This window comes from Pteropus alecto, unplaced genomic scaffold, assembly GCF_000325575.1.
Source record: "Pteropus alecto unplaced genomic scaffold, ASM32557v1 scaffold134, whole genome shotgun sequence".
Classification (NCBI taxonomy): domain Eukaryota; kingdom Metazoa; phylum Chordata; class Mammalia; order Chiroptera; family Pteropodidae; genus Pteropus; species Pteropus alecto.
Window position 1 is genome coordinate 9,740,577 of NW_006436283.1, and position 22,601 is coordinate 9,763,177.

The 22,601-nt window shown below is 39.2% G+C and overlaps 1 protein-coding gene across 1 annotated transcript in view; it reads right to left on the bottom strand.

The window, feature by feature from the left end:
- Window positions 1-10,254: 10,254 nt before the first annotated feature.
- GNA13 (G protein subunit alpha 13) overlaps window positions 10,255-22,601 on the bottom strand; it is a 35,516-nt gene continuing 23,169 nt past the window's right edge. The window contains exons 3-4 of the mRNA XM_006912281.2: window positions 20,219-20,269; window positions 10,255-14,353 (exon numbers count right to left, since the gene is read on the bottom strand). Coding sequence (XP_006912343.1) covers window positions 13,781-14,353; window positions 20,219-20,269 — 624 coding nt within the window. The 3' untranslated portion in view covers window positions 10,255-13,780. The remainder of the gene's footprint in view (window positions 14,354-20,218; window positions 20,270-22,601) is intronic.

Here is a 22,601-nt window from a genome sequence, read left to right on the forward strand (position 1 = left end):
CAAAGGACACAGAGCCGGCCAGTGACAGAGCTGATTCACACCGAGATGGCTGTGACTCCGGAGATAATTCCCTTAACCACTCTGCTCGTCTAGCTTCCAGCTAACCACATATTCCTAAAAATGTCACCCATGCAAGCTTTTGGGTTCTGGTAGGAGAATCAATGCCCTACTTTCTCAGTGCCTAAGTCACGACATTATTACATATAACACCCACACTTCGAAATCCCAACACTGTCTCGGGGTTATAGCATGGTGGTCCGATAATGGGCCTTTCAGCGTCTATCCTCTGTGACCTGCTATGTCACAGGGAGGCAAACTGGAACCCTAACAGGGATGGCTCGTTCAAGGTCTTAAAATGGGTCCACTGATATTAGAACCAGAATCAGAAACCAGTTCAGAATGCTCTTCCCCAGCACACTGAGTATATTTTAGAAGCAAATCAAGCAGCTTAAAATGGAAAGAAATGCTGGCTTGCTTTTCATGGCCCTTGTTATTTAAGACAGTCCCAATACCACCCTCTGGAATTCAAATGTAAAGTCAAACACAGCTTCCATCCACAAGCACACTGCCACCGCTGGTGCACAGGGCAATTCCCAGATGACTGACTGGATTAGGGAAGGTCACCTGACTGAAACAGGCCCATCCATTGGCTGACTGGAGATCCGTAAGGAGCATTCTCCCATGGGACAAGCTGTTGGATTAATCAAACTAGTTCACTGTACTGAATTGCAAAATGTGGAAAGATCGACAAGAGAGAATCAGGGAGAGAGAAAGAGAGACAGAGATAGAGACAGAGACAGACAGACAGACAGAGCAACCTGTCCCCAGAGCTACCTTGCATCCTGGAAGCATTCTGGCTGGGCTCGCATACCCTCACTCCCCATCCTGAAGGAAGCCTTGGTGATTCTCCATTCTTCGTGATGGACGCAAACCCCCTACTTAGCTGACAGGGCACAAAGCAGAGGCAAACTTGCACAATTAGCATATTTTCTCCCCAATCCTTTTGCTTTGCATCTTGGCACTCAGATGTCTACATTTTTAATTCCTTTCTGAGGTGATACACTTTTAAGCGCCTTCCTGATTCATTTTGCTGCCTGCTACACCAGCGAATCCATTGGGGGCAAGTTGGATTTGCAAGGCAGTCAGTCCTCTCTCCTGAGGCAGGTCCCAGGAGGGCGCCTTACTGAACCAGATTCAGGCAGAGACCACACCATGTTCCACTTTTTCATGCTCTAAGGGCCAAAACGAGATAGGGGTTGGTGCTGGGCAACCTGGGACCCCATTTTTCTATATCAATCTTGCCTGAATTAACATGGTTTGAAAAATGAATATTAAAACCATCCACCCACTGAGGAATGGTGAGTATCTGCCTGAGTACAGCGCTAAGTTTTAAAAAATACTTATTTCGTGTTTCCCCATAGTAAAGAGAGTAGAGCTGAACTGTTTGTTGGTCATCAGTCATTGATTTAATAATGATTTATACCCGTGCTAATTCCTATCCCATGCCTGTCACTGCGACGGTTTCTGCTTTTGACGTTTAATAACAAACTTTACTGCATCGGTGTTATAGATGGGGCCCTCAGCACTCAGAAAGGCTAGGTCACTTGTCCAAAGCCATACAGCTTAGTTAGTAAAGAAGCCTGGATTTGAATCCCAGTCCATCTTAATTCAAAGCTCATGTTCTTGTTTGTCAGTCACAGAAGCATCCTATAGTCATTCCTTACAGAACCTTACAAAATAAAAAAGCAGAGTAATTATCCAGAAAAGTCATAAAGCTGAAAGCATGGGTGGAAAAAAGGTAGAGTTATGTCCTCTGCTGGAATCGGCAGTTTGGACCTCTTGTATTATTGAACGAAGAGGCCATTAAAGAAATGGATCGCACAAAGGCTGGAGGGAGAGTGCAGCCCCTTGGGTCTTCAACGCAATGAGGCCACATGAGGACAGTGGCTGAGATGAAAGCATCTTGATGTCATGGATTTGGCACAACTCAGCCCTGCATGCCTTCTGGTATGGGCTTGCATAGTCTCCATTTTAGGCTTTAAAGCTGTTTTTACACTTACAACGCCAACCCCCATGAGGTCAGGATCTCTTGATTTTTTCTAACTTATTATGAAAAATCTCAAATATACACAAAATTTGAAGGAACAGCATAACGAACAACTACTATTTTACCATTTGCTTTGCCCGCGTCTCTCCGACTGCCTCTCAGAGAGAGTTCTTGCCGTTGCTCCTGCTTGGAAGGCCCCCTGCCTCAGAGCCTGTCCGCATGCTGTACCCTTTGCCCAGAACTCCCTGAGTTTACTTATCTTTGATCATGGCCTTCCATGTTTGTGTTTCTACTACTGAACAGTGAACTTCTTGGGGTGGGCATAGGGGAGTTGTTTCTCTTCTCGTGCCTTACAGAAGGCTGCTCAACGAAAGGTGCTTCTCATTTCTATGCTGTTCCATGCACCCATCGGGTGTGTAGCCCTTCCTGCTCCTTATGCCCAGGTTTATTTAAACCATCTTTGAAGGCCCAGCCCAAATGTCTTCTCTTCTACGGAAGTGTCCCTGATCCCATCTAGACGGAGTTATTGTCTTTCTCTGAAGTCCTGTAGCACTGTATCTAGTCCTCCTGAGTGCTACTGATGACTGTGTATCTTGGCTTAATTATTTTTACATCTATATTTTCTCCCCCACTAGACCACGAGCATCTTAAATTCAATTCCATAAGTGGATCATTTTCTTATCACCAGAAGTATCCAGCACATAGATGATATAGTTGACATTTAATAAATTCAGTAACATTCTACAGATATTTTTTGAGCACTTAGATGTATCTAGCAAACTACTAGACTCCGGGCGTAGGGGAGTGAGTGGAACAGACACAGTAATCTCTGCCTTCTGGAGCTCGCCCATGTGATGACTGAGATGAAAGGAGAAGCAACAAACACAGAGAGGCTTATACTCTGCTGGTCAAATACAAGGTTGTTCTTTTACTTTTAAATGTTCATTGATATTAAGATTTTCTTAATATAAAACTAACAGATGCTCGTTGTAGAAAATTTAGAAAATGGAAAAGTATAAAGAAGACAAATATCTGGTGATTACCATCACTCCAAAAAAAAAAAAAAAAAGTTAACATTTTGGTATGTGTTTTCAGTCTTTTTACAAACCGTGTGGGGTAATTGAAGGCTCGAATTCTTTTTTTTTTAAACAGCATTATTACTTATATATTTCACATACTATAAAATCCACCAATTTAAAGAGTACAGTTCAGTGGCTTTTAGCGTAGTTGCAGAGTTATGTAACCATCACTACAGTCTAATTTGAGACTAATATCATGCCCAAAAGAAGCACATACCACCAGCCCCAGGCACTGCTAACCTATGCTCTGTATCTATAGATTTGCCTGTCCTGAACACTTCGCCTAAACGAAATCACATAACGTAAAGATTAGGCCTTGCCTGTCTGGCTTCTTTCACTTTGCATAAAGTTTTCAAGGTTCATCTATGTTGTAGCTTCATTCATTCATTTTATCGAATAACATTCCATTGTATAAAGATGCCACATCAGTTACTGGACATTGGGTTGTTTCCACTTTTTGTCTATTGTAAATAATGCTGCTATGAACATTCAAGTGCTAATCTTTGAGTGGATGTAATTTCAGTTCTCTTGGGTCAACACCTAGGACTGAAATGGCTGGATCAGATGGTAACTCTGTTGAACATTTTGAAGAGCTGCTGACCTGTTTTCTAAGTGGTTGGTACTACTTTACAACCTGACCAGCAATGCTTGAGGGTTCCAATTTCTCCACACCCTTACCAACACTCATTATTGTGCATTTTTTTTGGTTCTACACATCCTGTTAGGTGTGAAGGAGTATCGCACTGTGGTTTTGATTTGCGTTTCCCTGGTGGCTAATCACACTGAGCATCTCTTCACGTGCTATCAAAAGCTCAAACCCTTATTTGCACATTGCTACAAAAATCTTGGTCACTTGAGGGCTGTGCTAAAGACAAGTACTAAATCGCCAGTGAATAAAAGCCTGAGGTTGGATAGCCAAGTGCCCTTTCTGGGCGATGCTGGCAGATAGTTTTGTAAATAATTATGAGGTCATCCTTGGACATAAGCTAGAGAATATCCCCGGACACATTAAACTAAGAACAAAAAAGGCCCTCAAATCTAGGTATATAAGAGTAAAACTAAAATGAAGCATAATCTTACAATGCAGAAATAAAAATCATTTCACTATTTTTATTATTAAATGGATAAAATTATTTACTATCCGATTTTGAGAGATCTTCCCCAAACTGAGACTTATTCATGCAATACCAGTGATCCTCAGAATACAGGGTCAGTTTAAAATTTTTCTGGTCTGTTCTATGGTGCCGCAGGGAAGGTGTGGTTCAATTCTGTGGAAATCTGGAAGATCTTTGAGATGTTGGATTTATAATATCAGAGGATTTCAGAACCAAACTCACTGGTGTCTGGGAAAAAAAAAAATCAGGCTCGGCAGTAATCTGATTTGCAGGAATTTGAAAACAAAGTGTCATCTTTGTTGCTATTGAAAAACAGTTCACATTATCAGTTTGGGCAAGCAAGTTCAATTAGGTAAATATTGGTAGGCACTAAGTGAAATATGTGACTATTTAAAACAATGATCATCCGGGCTTGTGAAATATGCGACTATTTAAAACAATTATCATCCGGGCTTACACTAGTGACACATTAATGGATATGTACAGGGAAAACTAAGTAGACAGAAACATCAAAATTATTTATAGTGGTTGTGGTAGCATAGAAAGACTAGGGGTTAGTTTTGAGTAGTATATAGAGACATTTTATATCAAAAAGGTGTCAAACAGAGGATGTTCAGGAGCTTCTGGATTCTTATCCCTGCACTGATCACTAAAAAAAGAGAAGGTTCTCCTTGGAGAAAAAAAGGCAGAAAATCAAGTTGGATTCAAGTCAATCCTAATAACATTTTGGTGACTAGTATGGACTGAATGTTCGCCACCCCCCACCCTGCCCCGCCCAGCAAATTCATACATTGAAGCCTTATTCCCAAGGTGGTGGTCTTTGGGGGTGAGGCCTCTGGGAGGTCATGAGGGGTGGAGCTCTGATGAACGGATGTGTGCCGTTGGAGGAGGCCAGCTAGCTGTCCTTCTGCCGAGTGAGGATACAATGAGCTGGCAGTCTGCAAACCAGAAGACGACCCCTTCCAGAACTGTCTCACCCGCACCCTGACCTTGGCCTTCTGGTCTCCAGAACGGTGAGAAATAAACTTGTTGTTTGTAAGCCACTCAGTCTACAGCACTTTTTATAGCATGTCCAACTAAGACAGTGACCATACAACCAACGGTCACAAATCTGAAAACTCCAATGAGTTTTCGAGGCTATCAGATCCTAACTTTCAAACCCCAGGAAGACAAATGTGATCTTGAATACGTATGGCAAAAAAAAAAAAAAAAAAGAAAAAAGAAAGAAAGAAAAAGACTCTCTATGGCTCGTCATAAGGAAATTCCCCGTGAGGAATAACCATTGGGGGGAAATTTTTTAAAAACCTATTGAGTTAGCCTTATGTCCTCAAATATAATTTCACCCATGAAGTAAATCTGTGTTTATTATTTCAGGAAAAAATGAAGACCTTATCCTAGGAACTCTGCATTGACTATAATTCTATATTTATTAGGCTATAATTTTTGTTACACACTGCAATGTTTTACAAGGCTTTCAAGAATCTGAATATAGTAGAGACCATGAAAGTCGTCTAGCTCAACCTCCTTCCTTCTCAGATAATCAGTCTAATCGGGCCACTCCTAAAGCTAGTTGACGGTCAACTGCAAGGCCACAGGTCCGCACTGCCAGGGCCGAGATCCCTCCACCCCTCCGCAGCCTGGTTTCACTCAGGCTCCCATCCTAGCTCGCTTGTGAGTCTCCTCCTCAGCGGATGCTGTGTTGGTTGCTCGCAGGAACAGTCAGGTGTGTCAGACAGGCACTCTAGGAGCTTAGGAACGTCTGTGTGATGATGTTGAGTTCACATCACAGTTGAGCAGAGGAGCTAAAACGTGAACATAGGTGGCTTCAAAGTAAAGTAGGATGGTTTAAGGAGAGGGATAAGACGGGATAGATGCTCAAAGGAGGAAAATAGCTACTAGCCTCGGGTGGGACACCTTCCTCCAGGCAGGGCCTTGAGGGGCGAGTAGGATTTGGACGAGGCAAAGAGCCAGAGAGAAGAGGTTCGGGGCAAATAGTGGTCTAGCTTAGCTGGAACGTTGGTGGGAAAGGGAGGCTGACTCTATGTGTCTTCGATGTTGGGCAGAGTTTGAACCTTACTGTTACACGCACTTAAGAGAGGGTGATGCTGTACCGTACACCTGCGCTAAACTGATGCTCGTTATTTCCGTAAGGCTGGACATCCAGTCCTTACTTCGTATTTCTTTTATCGTTTGTAGCATCTTTCCCCAAACTGGAACATGCTACATACATGCTAGGATTGCCTGTACAAAATTAGCTTTAATATGTATTTCATCAATATTGCTGAGCCTTGGGTGCTGTGTTCTCATTTTCAAGATAAAGTTTCTGTGAACTAATTTTAGTGTTAAACTAACGAGTTAAATCCCACGAAGTTTACAAGAACTGGGGTTTTCCATGTAGAATAATAGAAAAATGAAACAAAACAACTATACTTTTTCTCTCCCAAGGTCAGCGGTGTTTGGCCTTCGGTTTCGTCTTAAGAGCTTGTTCCCGTCTCTTCTTCAACATTTGATAGGGGCAAAAAATCAAGCCCAAGTCTAAAGCGGCAGTGTAGTTAGTTACAAAAGAATGATCAACTTTTAAAGCCCTCGTTCCTTATGTTCTATCATGCACTTTCATGCGGCAAAGAAAAATCAATACCCTCCTCTGCCCCACCCTGGACAAATATTCCTCCTGACACAACTCCCCTCCGCATCCTCACCACCGACAGAGGAACCTAATGAAGCCGCCTTGAATAGTTTGTGGGGGATACTTCTGAGCCTTTTGTTGTCTCGGTGTGCTTGAAAAAAAGACGCTTGTGATATATAGCTGTAGTGTTTCCATAGAGACTCCTTACTCCCACACGACTGTATTTCAGGCGCCCTACTAATCTCCGAGGGCAATGTACAGTATGTATTTTAAAACACTGCCCTAGGTTGTCAGTTTTTGGAGGATTTGCCAAATTTCCCATCACCAAAATAAAACTCTTGTTTAACCTATAAACTCCTGAGTTTCCTGCATTCTCAAGAGAGCAGTCTCTTTTCTCTTCCAACAACCACACTGCGAGCAAAACAGGTCACTTTGAGAGGACATCCAGTGCCAATGAACTGTGATGGTACCAAACACTTCACTAGACAACAGTTTGAGGTTTTGTGATTTCCTTTGACAATGAATATTCTCTTGTTCCAACAGCAACATTAAAATTTTTTTTAAGACTTCTTGGTTTTGGAGATTCAAATGCTCAAGAGTTTAGATTCAATTTTAAAATATTTTAAATCTCTAAAAGCAAGCCTTTAAATTACCTGTTTCCAATTTACAGGTTTGTAGATTCGCAGGTATTTCTAAGTCCAAACTTTTCGATCTCATTCTCTTAGGACCAACAGTGAAACTTAACGTTAATGGTAAAGCTTTGGAACAGAATTTTTATTTGCCATAAAGGCCTGGAACGAAGTCTCGAAGTATAGCCATCGACGCTGAACATTTATTCACACCTGCTTTGCGATTCCAATTGTGGAGAAAGGTCCTTCGTTCCGCTTTGGGGAAGAAAAGTACATGCTCAGCTTTCAGCAAATGCCAGTTAAGAATATAAACATGCTAAAATTTATTTAACGTCTTCTAATTTAACTGAAGTTAAGGGCAGAGATGAGTGGTATACCTGACAGGATTTGATGAAAATGGTACTTTACCTCTGTGGTCCCCAAACACATAACCCAGTCTAATCACGAGAAAAACATCAGACAGATCCCAATAGAGGGACAATCTACGAAATATAGGCACACCTCAGAGACAGTGTGGGTTCGGTTCCAGACCACTACAATAAAGTGAGTACCACAGAGAAGCGAGCTGCAATCTTGCTGATGGAGGGGCTTGCTTTCAATTTGTAAAAATCTCAACATCTGTGAAGCACAATAAAATAAGGTATACCCGGACCTGACCAATATTCCTCCTCCTCAAAACTGCCAAGGTCATCGAAAACGAGGGAATTCGGAGAAACCGATAGCCAAGAGGAACCAAAGGAGACATGACAACTAAATATAACACGGCATCCTGGATGGATTCTGGACAGGAAGGGGACATTAGGGAAAAAGTAAAGACATCTGAATAAATATGGGCTTTAGTTAATATTAAAGAATCACTATTGGTTCATTAATTATGACCAATGGACCATACTAATGCAAGATGTTCACTGGGAAAACTATTACAAAGGGTGTATATTATAGGGGGACTCTACTACGTTGGCAATTTTTCTGGAAATTAAAATTGAAATAAAAAATGAGTGGTAATATACTGGTTTGTTGTGAAAACACCGCTTCAAATACAATAGACATAGTAGCATTACTCTTGCAGGTGGATAAACCGTGAACCCCCCAAAATTCCAGTATACTTTAAGAGGAGCACAGAGAAATCAATACATATTGAGAGTCTGGGAACTTCCTTGGATGAAGTGCACACCTCCATCATTAGTAAGGCAAAGTTTACAGGGTAACAGTAAGGCAAAGTATTGTTGGAGATCTGCCGAAATGGCTTGTCGTGCTTTAAGTCACTAGATAAAACTTCACTTTCAAACTTTAAACTAAGTATCTGTTTTACACTTCGCATTTATCAAACTACTAGTTTAAATAACATCATAATATTGGATAGTTTATAAAAGTTTATTAAATGTCAGTAATCTTTACAAAGCAAATATTAATAGCAATAAGCAAAATTTTTGCAAAATATGTACAAAAGTAAGAAGCCTTAATGAACTAGCAACTCATTTCATAAAATCAAGCTGTTCCTTCCATTTCCTTTAGAAATAATTTATTGCCAATCCTAAACTAAAGCACTGACAGAAAATAATTTACAATATCAGATAATGTGCTTTAATTCCTGGAAAGTTATAAAAAGATGCAAGTATAAAAAAAATCCTAAGCCACAAATACTTTTATACAGAGCTGATACAAAGCATGTTTTTGTTCCGTCCAGTATCTATAAGGTTGTTACGAAATATACTTTTTGAAAAGGCTTCTTGTGGTGAATAAGCTCTCACCACGTTATAGCATAGAAAAGCCACTAAAGACATTTTGCGCTTCTGCTTTCAAGTAAGAGGTAAAGAAAGGGTGAATGAAGAGTTTGTTGCATTGTTAAGTACACTTTCCAAGTTAATCCCTATCCGCTCCTTCCCTTTTCCCCCTGGTATGACTGAGGACAAATGCATCCCTTCCTATGGCAAGAAATAGTATAACACGCTTCCAAAATACAAACCCAATTCAGATACCAAGCAGCATATTTCTACCATGACATTCACTGATTAAAATTTAATGCATAGTGAGTCCTGGGACACTTTAATCCATCTGGAAATTTTCAACAGCAGATTTGGATAAGGCGCAAAATCTCTTTTATCAACCCAGAAAATACTGGCCTATCATTAATGCTTTTTGATCCATATAAGCTCTGGCATTTGAAAGTAGATGGTCCGGACTGGATAACACAAGAATGAGCCTATTTATTGAAATGCCAGCCATACATTCAAGCACAGACATAAGCATGCTAGTGTTGCACACTGCACGGCAAATGCGGCCGACAGCCAAGTGCCAGCCTAGCGCCAGTGTCAACTTGCTGGTACTTGAAGAAGCCATGAGGTCCAACTTGTTAGTTTAAAATACCCAGGCTTAGACTTATACTTCAATCTCTAGTATGAATTTATTAAGCCCTAACCTCGTACCTTAATGTAACGGGTATATACTGTTTCATTTGCTTTATTTAGAACATGGAGACACATACACACCCACTCACATACAACCCTTCCCTCTCTCCCTCATGTTTACTAGACCCAAAAGCCAACCTGTTTCCTATCGTTAAAAAAAAAAAAAAATCAGTACTGTTAGTCAAGCAGCACAACACATGGACAGATCATGTGACTAATGGAACTTAACCTGTTGGAATGACGGGAAAGAGAAAGTGACCCAGCACTAAGATCTCCAACTGAAAAATACACATGAAAAATGTGTTCTTGAGTCCTCACATAAAACTGAGAGAAATGAAAAGGTAACAGAGTGACTTTCTCTAGATTTATTAGGGAGTTTGTTACAAATATTTGATGGAGCTTTACAGGCATGATTTCAAGGATTCAAACAGAAATTAAGAGTTAACACTGATATTTAGCCTTCTCATTACACATACAGAAATAACATTGCTACAAATTGCAATGGAGAGAATTTTGTTTCAAACGGCTTGGTTTGGGGTTTTGTCTAAATGTATCATTATATAATGAAAGCACCAATTTGAGGGCTTCTCAAATAGCGATTTGACTTTCAGAACACAAGAGAACATAACTTGGTAACTTTATTCTTCATATAAATAAGGCATAACCGGATATGTGTGCTAATGGCTGAAAATACATTTCATCAAAAGCATAAATACAAGTATTTGGGTATACATTGGGAAGGTAAGATTTACTCATTCTTTCTTATAAAAAATTAGAGAGCATGTGAATTCTGTTGAATCTAAATCAATACTTCTAATCATTTCTGGTATTACGGTCATCTTCCTTCCTTCCTTCCACTTTAAACCAACCACTGCCACCGACTGAACGAGGATTTCCCTAAACTACCTACCTCACTTGAGGGATTCACCAGAGGACCGTCACTCTGTAAAACACATGCCAACGAAACTTCAAAGAAACAAAAGCGAAGAATCTTTTTCACTCCACCTTGCCTTCGTGGGTTGTGACTGCTCTCTAGCCACCAAGTGCCCTTTGCAGACAGTAAGATTGAAATAAAGATTTCAACCTAATATTTGGCAGAAAGCAACAATTCAGCTTATTAAAAATAATATCTTCTAAGGCGTGCAGAAGTATGCCTTAAATTATTTGGATATTCAGAAAACATTTGACAAAACATTTCCCTATAAAAATCAAGGCTTAAATTTGTGGTGTTTTTTCATTTATAAGGCAACTGTGTATACTATAAATTTTTTCAAGGTCAATGAAGACACTTGTGTGATATTTCCTAAGAATTAAATGAGAAGACATTCAGGTTTACGAACAGAATGTAATATAGAATTAGGCACATTTTATTCCAAATCATAACCATGAAGACTTAGAAAACCTAACACATCAAAAACCTTTCAATTTAAATCACTTTTTTAGAGATTATGGGGAACCTGGCACAGTGAAAACTAAACACCCTTTTAATTTTGTTCATTAAATTTCACCTCCCTCTTTATATAGTGGTATTTCAAAAGGATCTGGTTTTCATGATAAAGGTATAATGACTCCTTCAAATGGTTTAAAAAATACAGGATATAAAAAGTATGGACTAAAGCTTTCAGATTGAATCTTACAGTTCTACTGAGTGTCTAAAGAAGCCTGTCATTAAATATAAGTAATTTACTGCCTCAAAATACAGTCTAGATTTCACTATAAAAGAATGTTGACTCTGAGACATCACATGCACCAGGAAAGAAAATCGCAAATGCCCAAAATAATACCATATCTATTTGGTGTTTCAACATTTCTTGGTGGTGGGCAACGTGGGGAAACATGCCGATTTCTGCTTTGTCAGGTGGTATTTACTGTTCACATTGCCAGATCTTAAATATAATGTAAATAGACTAAGTTTGCTCTTTACACAGGGAACTTACTTCAGCTTTCGCTGGAGTTAAATATTGTTTTGGCCATTCAATAAAACTCTGCTAAATTTACACTCAACCAAAAAGTCTAAATGTCATCACCAGCACTGAAATCATTCTAACTGGATTTGAACAAAGTATTCTTTTTAGAAAGAAGCACTAGCTGTGAAACTATGCAAACACAGTATGCACGACCTATACTATGAACTGGCTTTATCATGCTGGGCTACAGACCTGTAGGTCATTATCACCAGGGCCTGAAAACTCTAGAAGTGATCAAGGACATGATTCATGGGGTAACTTCAAATGCAAGAAAAGTCAGTCCCTGTTTTGCTCGCTGAAAAGCCCTACTCTCACACTAGACAGCAAGACAGACCAACAGCCACTGTTCTGGAAAGGCTGGGTGACTTACATTGACTCATCTTTCAAGAAATTTCTAGCCAATAACATACCTGAGAACACAGTCAGCTATAAAGTGATAGGTACGGTCCTAATCACAATTTTCAGGATAAGGAAAAAAGCTGCCAAACTTTCCAGACTGCCACCAGTCTCGTCCATCTGTTTCTCTAATCCAACCCTAACACCACGCACAATCTACAAGGCAGTACTTCCAGTAGAGCAAACCAGCCACGGTGACAAGTTCGCCGGGAATGGGTTTGTAATCACAAAGCTACTTCTTGGGCATGTTTTCTTTTGGTAAGTGATGGAGGGAGGTTAAATGCAATCATCTTTTAGTGTGAACTAAAAAAATTATTTACTCTTAGTAGTATCCTTAAAACACTCCAAATGTACATCAATAAAGCTGGAATTTCATAAACAATGATACAAACATGTACATACTATGTCTTTTAGAGACTACTAAGAATGATCAAGAATCTGAAATAATACTATCTTGAATAGTTTGACAAGAAAATACTGTCACTGGCAAGCTCCAAATGAACAAAAATCCCATAAATGCCACAGTCTGAGTTGATGGGAATAAGACAGGAGCACAAAAGAAAGATGTTTGTGATGGGCCAACACTGACTTCCTACAGTAAGGCCCCAAATCATCTGAGACAGATTTAAAAGTCTGAGAGTAAAACATGTAACATTCTAGAAAGGGTATGTTTATTCCGAAAATTCTGTTATCAACCAGTTGCTTGCCAGTTTTAGATACTGCTATGGCCAGAATGTTTAACATATGGCACTTTTGTCACATGATATTTAAATATGAAAAGGGCAAATTATATTTCACTAATAATTTTGATCAAAACACTATATATGGCACTTGCTTGCCTTGTGCTCTCTCGTACCATTTGTGAACTTTTATTAGCATCAAACCAGAAATCCTTATGTAAACTTTAAAACACTAAAAACATTACCTTTAGAAACCACAGAAACTGAGAAACAAAACAACCGATGTATATAAGCAATTAAAAATACATGAAGGCTAAATCTGTGTCAATCTACAGAATGTCATTTCTAGGATCGAAATGTTTTCCAATAGCCCTTTCAAAATAAGTCACCATAAAGCTAGGCACAAGTATCGCTGCTATGTGCAGGGCAGACAAAAGATATCTTACTTGTTTAAGAACTGAATATTCTTAATCTCATACCTACAAATATTTAAGGACACCTTCTATACTTGGCACTACAGGAGAATTCAGTCTGAAAAGTGGAAGAACTTAAAGCCCGAAATATACCTCATCTGAGGTATGGCAGGAGATTACAACTCCACTCTAATGGAAGCCACAGTGAAGCAGATCAAAGCCTGAACTTCAGCACGCACTGCCGATGTCATTCAGTAGCTGCAGCCACAACCAAAGTCCGCAGGAGGAGGACTCAGATTTCCAAGGAGTTAAACATAGAACCAAGGTTTTTCTAATTCCTGTTGTAAACTATTTTAAAAAACAAAACAGAAAACAATCAAAAAGACAAAAAAGGTATTAAAATAGCCAGTCTTCTGTACATCACTGTAGCATGAGCTGCTTGAGGTTGTCATGAAGGATAGTATCCTTCACGTCGCGGAAAACGAGGCGGATGTTCTCCGTGTCGATAGCAGTGGTGAAGTGGTGGTACAAGGGCTTCTGCTGCTGGTCCCGGCGTTTGTTACGGAAACATTCCACCAGGAATTTTTGGACGTCTCTTAAGCAGTGGGGATCCCCTTCAAATTCTAAGAAATAGTCTTTGATGCTCACAATTTGCACTTTCTCCTCAAGCAAATCTGTCTTGTTTAAGAAGAGAATTATGGAGACGTTGCTGAAAACCCGGTTATTGACGATGGTTTCAAAAATGTTCAGAGATTCTGTAAGGCGATTGGTCAGTCGATCTTCCATAAGCACCTGGTCAAATTCACTTGAGGAAACAAGGAAAAGTATCGACGTCACACTGTCGAAGCATTCAAACCAACGTTTTCTTTCTGATCTTTGACCACCTACATCAACCATTTTAAAAGGAACATTTTTAATTTCAAAGTCGTACTCATGAATGCCTTTGGTGGGCCTTCTGGCAAACAGAATATCTTGTTGTGACGGAATATAATCCTGGAAAAGAAAAAAAAATGGTTTTCTACTCAGCAATCTAGGAGGAACCAGACCTGTTAATGTTCTACAAAATGACCCAGGGAATGGATATGCAAACAAAACTATCCTTTTAACTCTTTTCCTGTTTGGGAAAAAAAAGTGCAGCTTGCTGCCCGTGTTAATTTAACATCATGCATAGGAATGCTACGTCTTCTAGGATTTGACATTTTCAGCGATCAAGAATTACTATATTTTGTAAATGGAAATACCACTACTAAAAGCAGGATGCTATAAATAGAACACTGTCATTTGTTTCCAAAGACAATCGATATACTAGAGCGATGCTAAAATAATAACATAAGCAAGATATTTCGTGGCAAACTTTGGGGGTAAGGTTTGGGCTGTGATCCGCGAGTTATCTCGGGGTAAATGCAGCCGCAAGCACTGCTGGTGAGTATTCTCAGGGCAAATGGGAAATGGGTTAATGACATCTACTGCTAATATTAAAGCCCCAATACTATTAAGTGTTCTCATTATAAAATGCCAAGATATATTAAAATGCCAGTGTATAAAAACTGGTTCAAAATTCACTGCAAATGAGCAGCACCTGCTGTTTTTATCACCTTTGCAATACTACGCATATTTAGGTCTTATCTACCAACTATCCTCTGCTGAGTGTCTACTTCAGTATTGCTCGCCATCACCTAGTCTTAGTTTCAGCCAAACTGACCTCACTGCTCACATGTCCACTTGCTCCTTGTCTCCCTAAAAGCAATGAGGTCTGAAATGTCAATTCATGAAAATCACTTCCCAGTGCAAGGTTCTGCCTCTCTCTCTTGCTCTCTAGCCCATTCTAAACATTCCTTTACTGTGTGCCCGCCTGCAGGACACACAGTGCTCACTCCGTGTTACTGTTGCTGCTTTACTATGTGTGTGGAAAACACTTCCCCTCCTATAACTAATCAACTGAATTTACTCTGGACCACTTCCTAGGTTTGTTTCCAGGGAACAGTGAAGCTGTGTTCCAGCTTTCTCATCTACTGACACAAGTAGCCACTTACTCTGTCACCCCTTTACCTGTGAAAGGAAGGTGACCATACCTGGCCTACCTGCCTCTGACGGAGAGTTGTATGTTATGCAAAGATCAAAAGAGCCTTTCTCTGTGAACAGGATGAGACAGTCCACAGCTGCTGGGCGCACTAGCTACCCGAGCTACCCGCCCCTCGACAGCACACTTCCTGATGCAGCGTTAACGGGTTCTCTCTCTGCTCAGGCTAGTACTTCCCCAGAACTCTGACACGGTTTTTTGGCAATACCGAACAGGAGAGCTTTTAATGCTCATCATCAAGGTCAAATAGTTTTAAAAAGCAAAGCGAGATTTTAAGACAATGCTGACTGTTATTCACAATGCTGTATTTTATGCCTTTCCAAATAGTGAAATATGATTTTAAAATGTCATTACAATGTGAAGACTCATCTCCTAAAAATGGTACATTGGAGTTAAGAATAAAAAAAAGTAAGCAGTCCTCAGTTATCTGTAACCCACAACAATTTATTAAAAAACTCCAGGACTCCGATAAATGTGCTGGTGTCTCCATGTTTTCTCGTAGCTTCTGCTCACGTAACTACCTACTTTACTCATAGTCGGCATACTCACACAATTTTTATAGTCCCCCCTTCCCCACTTTTTGCCTAACATTAATCATGAACTGTTCTACATGCTGATACAGTTGTATTTCACTTTAAAAGAGTATAAAATATATCAAATGGATTGTGATATAATTTACAAACACATTCTTTAACTAGTGGTCACTTAGGATGTTTCTAATTTTTTGCTTTAATAGCAATGCTGCAATTAAAATTCTTGGGCAAATACTTTTTTTTTTCTTTTGGACTATTTCCTGAGCCTAAATAACCAGGAATAAGATTATGAGATCAAAGGTTATAAACATTTTGATGACCCTTAATACTTGATTGCTTTCTAGAAAGATGGTATCAATTTACTGTGCCTTTGGTGTGCCAGCTGCTTCATAAACACGCTAGCCCTGAGTTGCTCTTTTTTAAGATAATTTTTCTAATTCCATAAAAATAAAAAATTTTTTAAAAAAGTTCTTTGTTATTACTTTAATTAGGAGCTAATAGTGTAGTTAGGAAGCTAAAAGCTAATTCATATGAAGCATAAAACATAGGACAATGTAATGAGATCCTAAATGGTCTGGCAGCAATAGTGGTTAGCACTGTGAATTCGAGAGCCAGTACTCCACATAGCAGCAGTGACCTTGGACAGGTCATTTACCCTCTCCGTCTCAATTTCCTCATTTGTAAAATATAATGACATTCATAGGGGTGCTGTGAGGACTAAATGAGTTAAATAGATGAAGTGCCTAAGAACCATGTTTGACAAATATGTTATGTGTTACTAGTCTAGCTGTTCCTATAGCACCTGCCACCACCACCACCACTGCTGTAGAGGGGAAATCAAGAAGGCTGTGACAGCCAGGTAAACTTCCATTCGAGCCTCTCGAGCGAGTCTCATTTTTAAATGCTCATCATTCATTTGCACTTGACAATCTCTTCAAAAACACAACATATTAAGAACACTCATGTTCTTCCTTACCAACTTCTGTCAGTCCAACTAGTGTGCTTCCCTTTCTAGTTCCTGCCTCAACAACAACGTCAGCGTTTTTTAAGCCTCGCCATCACCTTGGACTCTTCTCTATCATCTCCTATCTTATATGAAATCCTGTTGTTTCTTCTTTGAATCTTACACTCCCCTTTCCTCCTTATTTCCACCGTCCCCACTTTTTTTTCATCTCAGGCATGAATGATCATCTCTTCACTAGTTCCTCTGCCTTCAATGTCTCACATCTCCTGGCTCCATCTCTGACCCACTTCCAGACCAACCCCCTGCATCATGACTTCGGAACTTACGGTGCGCTTCCTTCCTTACTCCATCAGATCCAAACTGCCAACTGGCTTTCGTGCCCCTCCTTACTCCCCGTCTTCTAGAACCAGCAGACTGTTGTACACTGTTGAGGCTTGCCACAGAGCCTAATGACAGACCTGCACAAAGCTTCATGCTCTGATACCATTATCTGTCCACTGATTTCCACGACAGTGCAAATGCAATGAACAATGCATTCAAACCCAAGCTCCTGCCTTCTAGAAATCTGTCTTTATGTAAGAACCAAGAACTTCACAAATCCTTTGTCAGACAGACGTGCTGCCTAAAACTAAATGAGACATCCAGCTGTTTCCCATCTCAGTGTGCCAGATCTCCTCTTTCGATATCCAAATCAGACCTATCCTTCAGGGAGCTCAGGTTCACTTACTCTTACTGGCTAGCTCCAACTTCTCCAGTAAAAACATCTCTCTCCATTCTATGCATTAATATTATCTTCGTGATCAGTATAATTTAATCGTCCTCTGCTTGTTTTATATATATTAGTTTTGTCTCTGATTAAAATGAGTTCCTTAAATATAGGGATCAAAGAACAAAACAGCTAACAGTTGAGCATTTATTACATGCAAGGCACTCTTCTGAGAGCCTTGCTGGGTGCTATGGACTGAACTGACCCTACCCTAAATTCCCTGAAGCCCTAACACCCCTAATGTGATTACATCTGCGGACGAGGCTTTACGGAAGTAACTAAGATTAAATGAGGTCATATGGGTGGGGTCATAATCAGACAGCATTTGTGGCCTTATAAGAAGAATGAGAAATTCACTCCCCTCCCACCTCCATTGTCCCATGTGCATGCGCTGAGCAATGTGAAAGCCATGTGAAGACACAGGAAGAAGGCCACTGTCTGCAAGCCAGGAAGAGTCCTCACCAGAAATCGACCATGCTAGCACCTTGATCTTGGACCTCCAGCTTCTACGACTGTGAGAAATAAATGTCTACTGCCTAAGCCCAACCCACTCCCCCTGGTCTATGGTATTCTATTACAGAAGAGTGAGACTAAGACATCGGGTTTATTTCATCATCCATAAACTCTACGAGGTCAGTTCTCTTACTATGCCTATGACATGGATGGAAAAAAGCTAAGGTTTAGAAATGCCTAGAGTCACATAGAAGCAGTCTGTGACGGAACTGGGATTAGAACCAGACGGTCTGGCTGCAGAACCCATGTCCTTGACCCCTGTGCTGTTCTACCTACCAGAGGGTCATGGAGCTTGGCACACAGCGGGGCTTCAATGGCCCTGGTACTACAGTCAAAGATGGAGAAGCAACTGCAACCCTGTGACTTGTGTGACATGCACAGAATGGGTGGCCATCTGTAGCACACCAGATTTATTCTCCCCTCCTTCACAACTACTTGCTAATCACAGCACCTTTTTTTTTTTTTTTATCCCAGATGTGACCTCAAACTTCCTAACAAAAGACTGTAAGCAGCTAGTTCAAACCAACTGAAGCTGGCCTAGAGTTTTTCATTCAAAAGCTTTTGGCTGACTGCCTACTACGTGCCAGGCCCTGTCGTTGGGCATCAGGAACTCAACTCTTCACAATCAAAAGATGAGGTCCTTGCTCCTATGGAAAGAGGTGGGTAAAAAACCAATAACCGTATAAATAAACAAACTGTAACAAGAACAACGAAGCCTAAAAAAAGGCTGATTGAAAACAAGAATAGGGAACGTACTTTGAACGGTGTGCTCAAAGAAGGCCCATCTAATCTAAAAAGGCAAATTAAGAAGAGCAAGTCAAGTTGGCAGTTTCCGGGTGGGAAAACTTGAAGCAACTCTTAAAAATTAGTTTATCCAACAAGGCTTCACTCCATTTGTCCTATACTTAACTTTTTTTAAGGGCTTATAGTCTGACCAGATGGAAAAGTGACAATGAAATAAGTCTTAATAAAAAGTTCCACTGATGTGGACTGAGTAAACTCAGATATACATGGAGATTCCAATTTCTGGAACACCTGAGTCTAGGAAACAGGCAGAAGAAAAACATACTGGTTTAAAAGCACACAAATGTAGTTTAGCAAAATACAAAATAAGGAAAAATACAAAAATTGTCCTGCTAGAGCAAAAAGAAGGTACTTTTTCCACATGTTCTAGACACATTAGTACTTTCCTACTTGCAATGGGTTTCACTTTGTGCTTTCCTTCAGTTTTATTTTTATAGTTAAAAACCTCAAAAAAAATCATTTAAAATTTATAAAAGAAATGTGCTTTAAGAACAGGTGAACAAAGCTATACCAAATTTCACAGGTAACAAATGACTCTAGGGCAATGGCTTTCAAACATTTTCTAAGCAACAGAAACCTTCCTTTCAATGAAGTCCCCTGCATGAGTCCAGTACAGAGAAGAGACAGTGCAGCTGCTCGGCCCACAGCAGGCCCAGAGAGCAGCACCAAGGCCAGCCACGGTGCAGGGGACAGCTGCTGGCTGAGGGAGACGGGGCAGGAAAACCACACTCTCTCTAAGGGAGACCTCCTCTCCTACGTCACTGAGTCTCTTCAACAGGCCTCGGAATCTAGCCCTCCCACACTGTAACTCAATACAAAGGGGTCCCTAATTGAAAAATATCATTTGCTTAAAGGTTTTTAAATCAATTAACCAGCAATGTTCTTCCTGTTTCTGCTTACAAAGAAAAAAAAAAAAAAAGACATGAAGTAGAACAGATAATGTATAATCTCCTTTTCAAACATGAACTTCTTTCTCTGAACAGTTTTGTGCTTTCATGAAGCCGTGGACAGGGCATTCCTTAAGGAAATGACAGAGAACTGGACGATGGAGGAAAAATGAAGCAGGAACGGTTAGAATACTGCCACCAGGAAAAAGGAAGAAGCGAATAGCTTGATACATAATTTTTATAAACTTCCTAACATCAATATCCCAACTACTACTTTTGAATAGCAATAAACATTCAATTTAAAAACTTACTGGTTCTCCAAGTTTCTCCAAGTTATCCAGGAAATATTTTACAGATTCACCCTAAAAACAAGAAGAAAACAAGGTTATTAGGGAGTGGAAATGGAAGATTTTGTTATAACAGTTTATATTAAACTGTCTCATATACTTAATCCAAACAGTTTGCTTAGTCGCCAATTTCAGATTGAACAGTAACGCTGCTAAAAATGTATAAAATGTCTGCCTCTACCACAAAGTACCACAGCCCAGTTAATTTCACAAATGCTTTACATAAGTGATACCCTCAAGTGATCACCTATTTGGATAGGATTACATGTATGCCTATTGACATCACTTTATATCCAAAGGGAAGATGTAATTAAAAAGTGAAAACTGCTTTTGAGATAAACACACATCTACAACTGAAATTTAAGTGGGACTATTTTGCCTACATTTCTCTATTCTAAGTTTACACCAATGGTAGTTATCTTCGGAGACAAGAGTAAATTAGAGATGAGGCGAGAACACTAAAAAAATCTTCCAGTGACCAGCATATATGCCTGGAGATACATCTTGCTCCGGAAGATTTTCAATAATGCTGCAAGCTTCCCGTCTCCAATACGTCTTCTTTTCCTGAGACCAGCCTACTTTCTCTGAGCCCAGATTTCTACTGGCCCTCCAGGCAATTTTGAACATCTGAACTGTATGAGAATACATTCCTACAAGGCAATTTTGAACAGAAGACAGACAGATAAGAAGGTAGTAAGTGATGGTGGATGACACTGCTTTTTTTTCTGGACCTGGAATTCTAGTACAGTATTTATAGCATCTGAAAATGATTTTTAGGAAAAGGGAAAAGAAAAATCTTCGAGGAATTCATTTTAGGTCAAATCTGTACAAATATTTTGCACTGTATCATCTATTTTAATGAGAAAATAATATTTTGTTTTGATGGATAACATTTATTTGTCAAAGGGAATCTAAGCCTAACCTTTAAATAACATCAATATTTCCTTATAGGATTATTTATACAACTCAAATAAAGTTATACATTTAAAGTACTTAAGTAAAATTCAAATAAATATTGTTTCACTGAAGCATATACAAGAGAGTCTCTTGGACAAATACAGTAAAAGACAATCACGCTGTTCATGAGTTAGACCAACAAAATTGTTACCCTTTCAATAATGTGTACATTAAATACTCATATTAAATATCTTAAGTGAAATTTAACACATTTCAAAAAAGATATTTTTTGACTGGTAGTGTTGTAGATTGCACTTATTTTTTCCTTGATTTCAGAATTAATATAAATTTGACGTGGAAAATTTGAAAAATAGAAAAAGGTACAAAGAAGGAAATAGGCAATAACCATTAAGTCCACCACTCAAAGACAACCACAGTTAACATTTAAGGATATTTCCTTCTCATCAACTTGCTGTGTATCTAACATAGCAGAAATAATAGAGATAAGTCTGCATCCTAATGTTTCTACTTAAGTTAACTGTAAGTAAATTTCAGTGGTCAAAATAATTCCTAGTGTGTTTATGTTAAAAAATTAAATAAAATCACTAATCCAATGTTGGATAGTTGAGTTACTTCCTTTTTTTAGTTAAGTTTTAATATTTTAAAAATAAATACTGTTGTGATAAACAGCTTTCAGTATAGCTTAATGTGCTCTTGAATTATGTCCTTACTGATCTCAGAATTACCAACACAAAGAGGTTAAACATTAAGATGCCTACAACTTACTGCCACAAAAGATCTACTGATTCTTCCCTATCTAAGAGTTAAAAAACCTAAGCTTATTAATAGTGAAATTATGATGACTATACACCAAGCCAGTACTCACATGGGAGTATTTTGCAGATGCTTCTATAATAACCTAAGGTGCAAACTCTGAGAGGCTCCATGTTGTGATGACTGATGCTAGACTGTGTGATGCCAGAGCAAGGGAGCTAGAAAATTACATATTCCCTATCCAAAACAACAATAAAAGGTCAACTAAAAAACTATTTATTCCAATTAGCATTGTTGTTTATCTTAACTAATTGTCAAATAAATGAAAGTTAAAGTAACCTTAAGATGAACATATTACCTAAAGCAGCAAGCTCCACTCCCCCTTTTGGAAAATAAATGTTTATTCCCGACCTACTGTTTCGAGAGTATAGGGAAACTGGTATACTCATTCTAGTGACCTTGAAAATTCAAACTTTTTAGAAAATTATGAATTGTATAATTCATAAAACTTTTAATGAGCTCTTGCCCATTCTATGGAATTTATTCAACATAAAATGATACAAACAAAAAGATATTTTACTCAGTTGTACCTATGATAGCAAGATTTCAAAGTTCATTTTCCCACTTTGTAGGAGAATGATCTAATATTTTGGTACAGTAACAATAACATTATAAG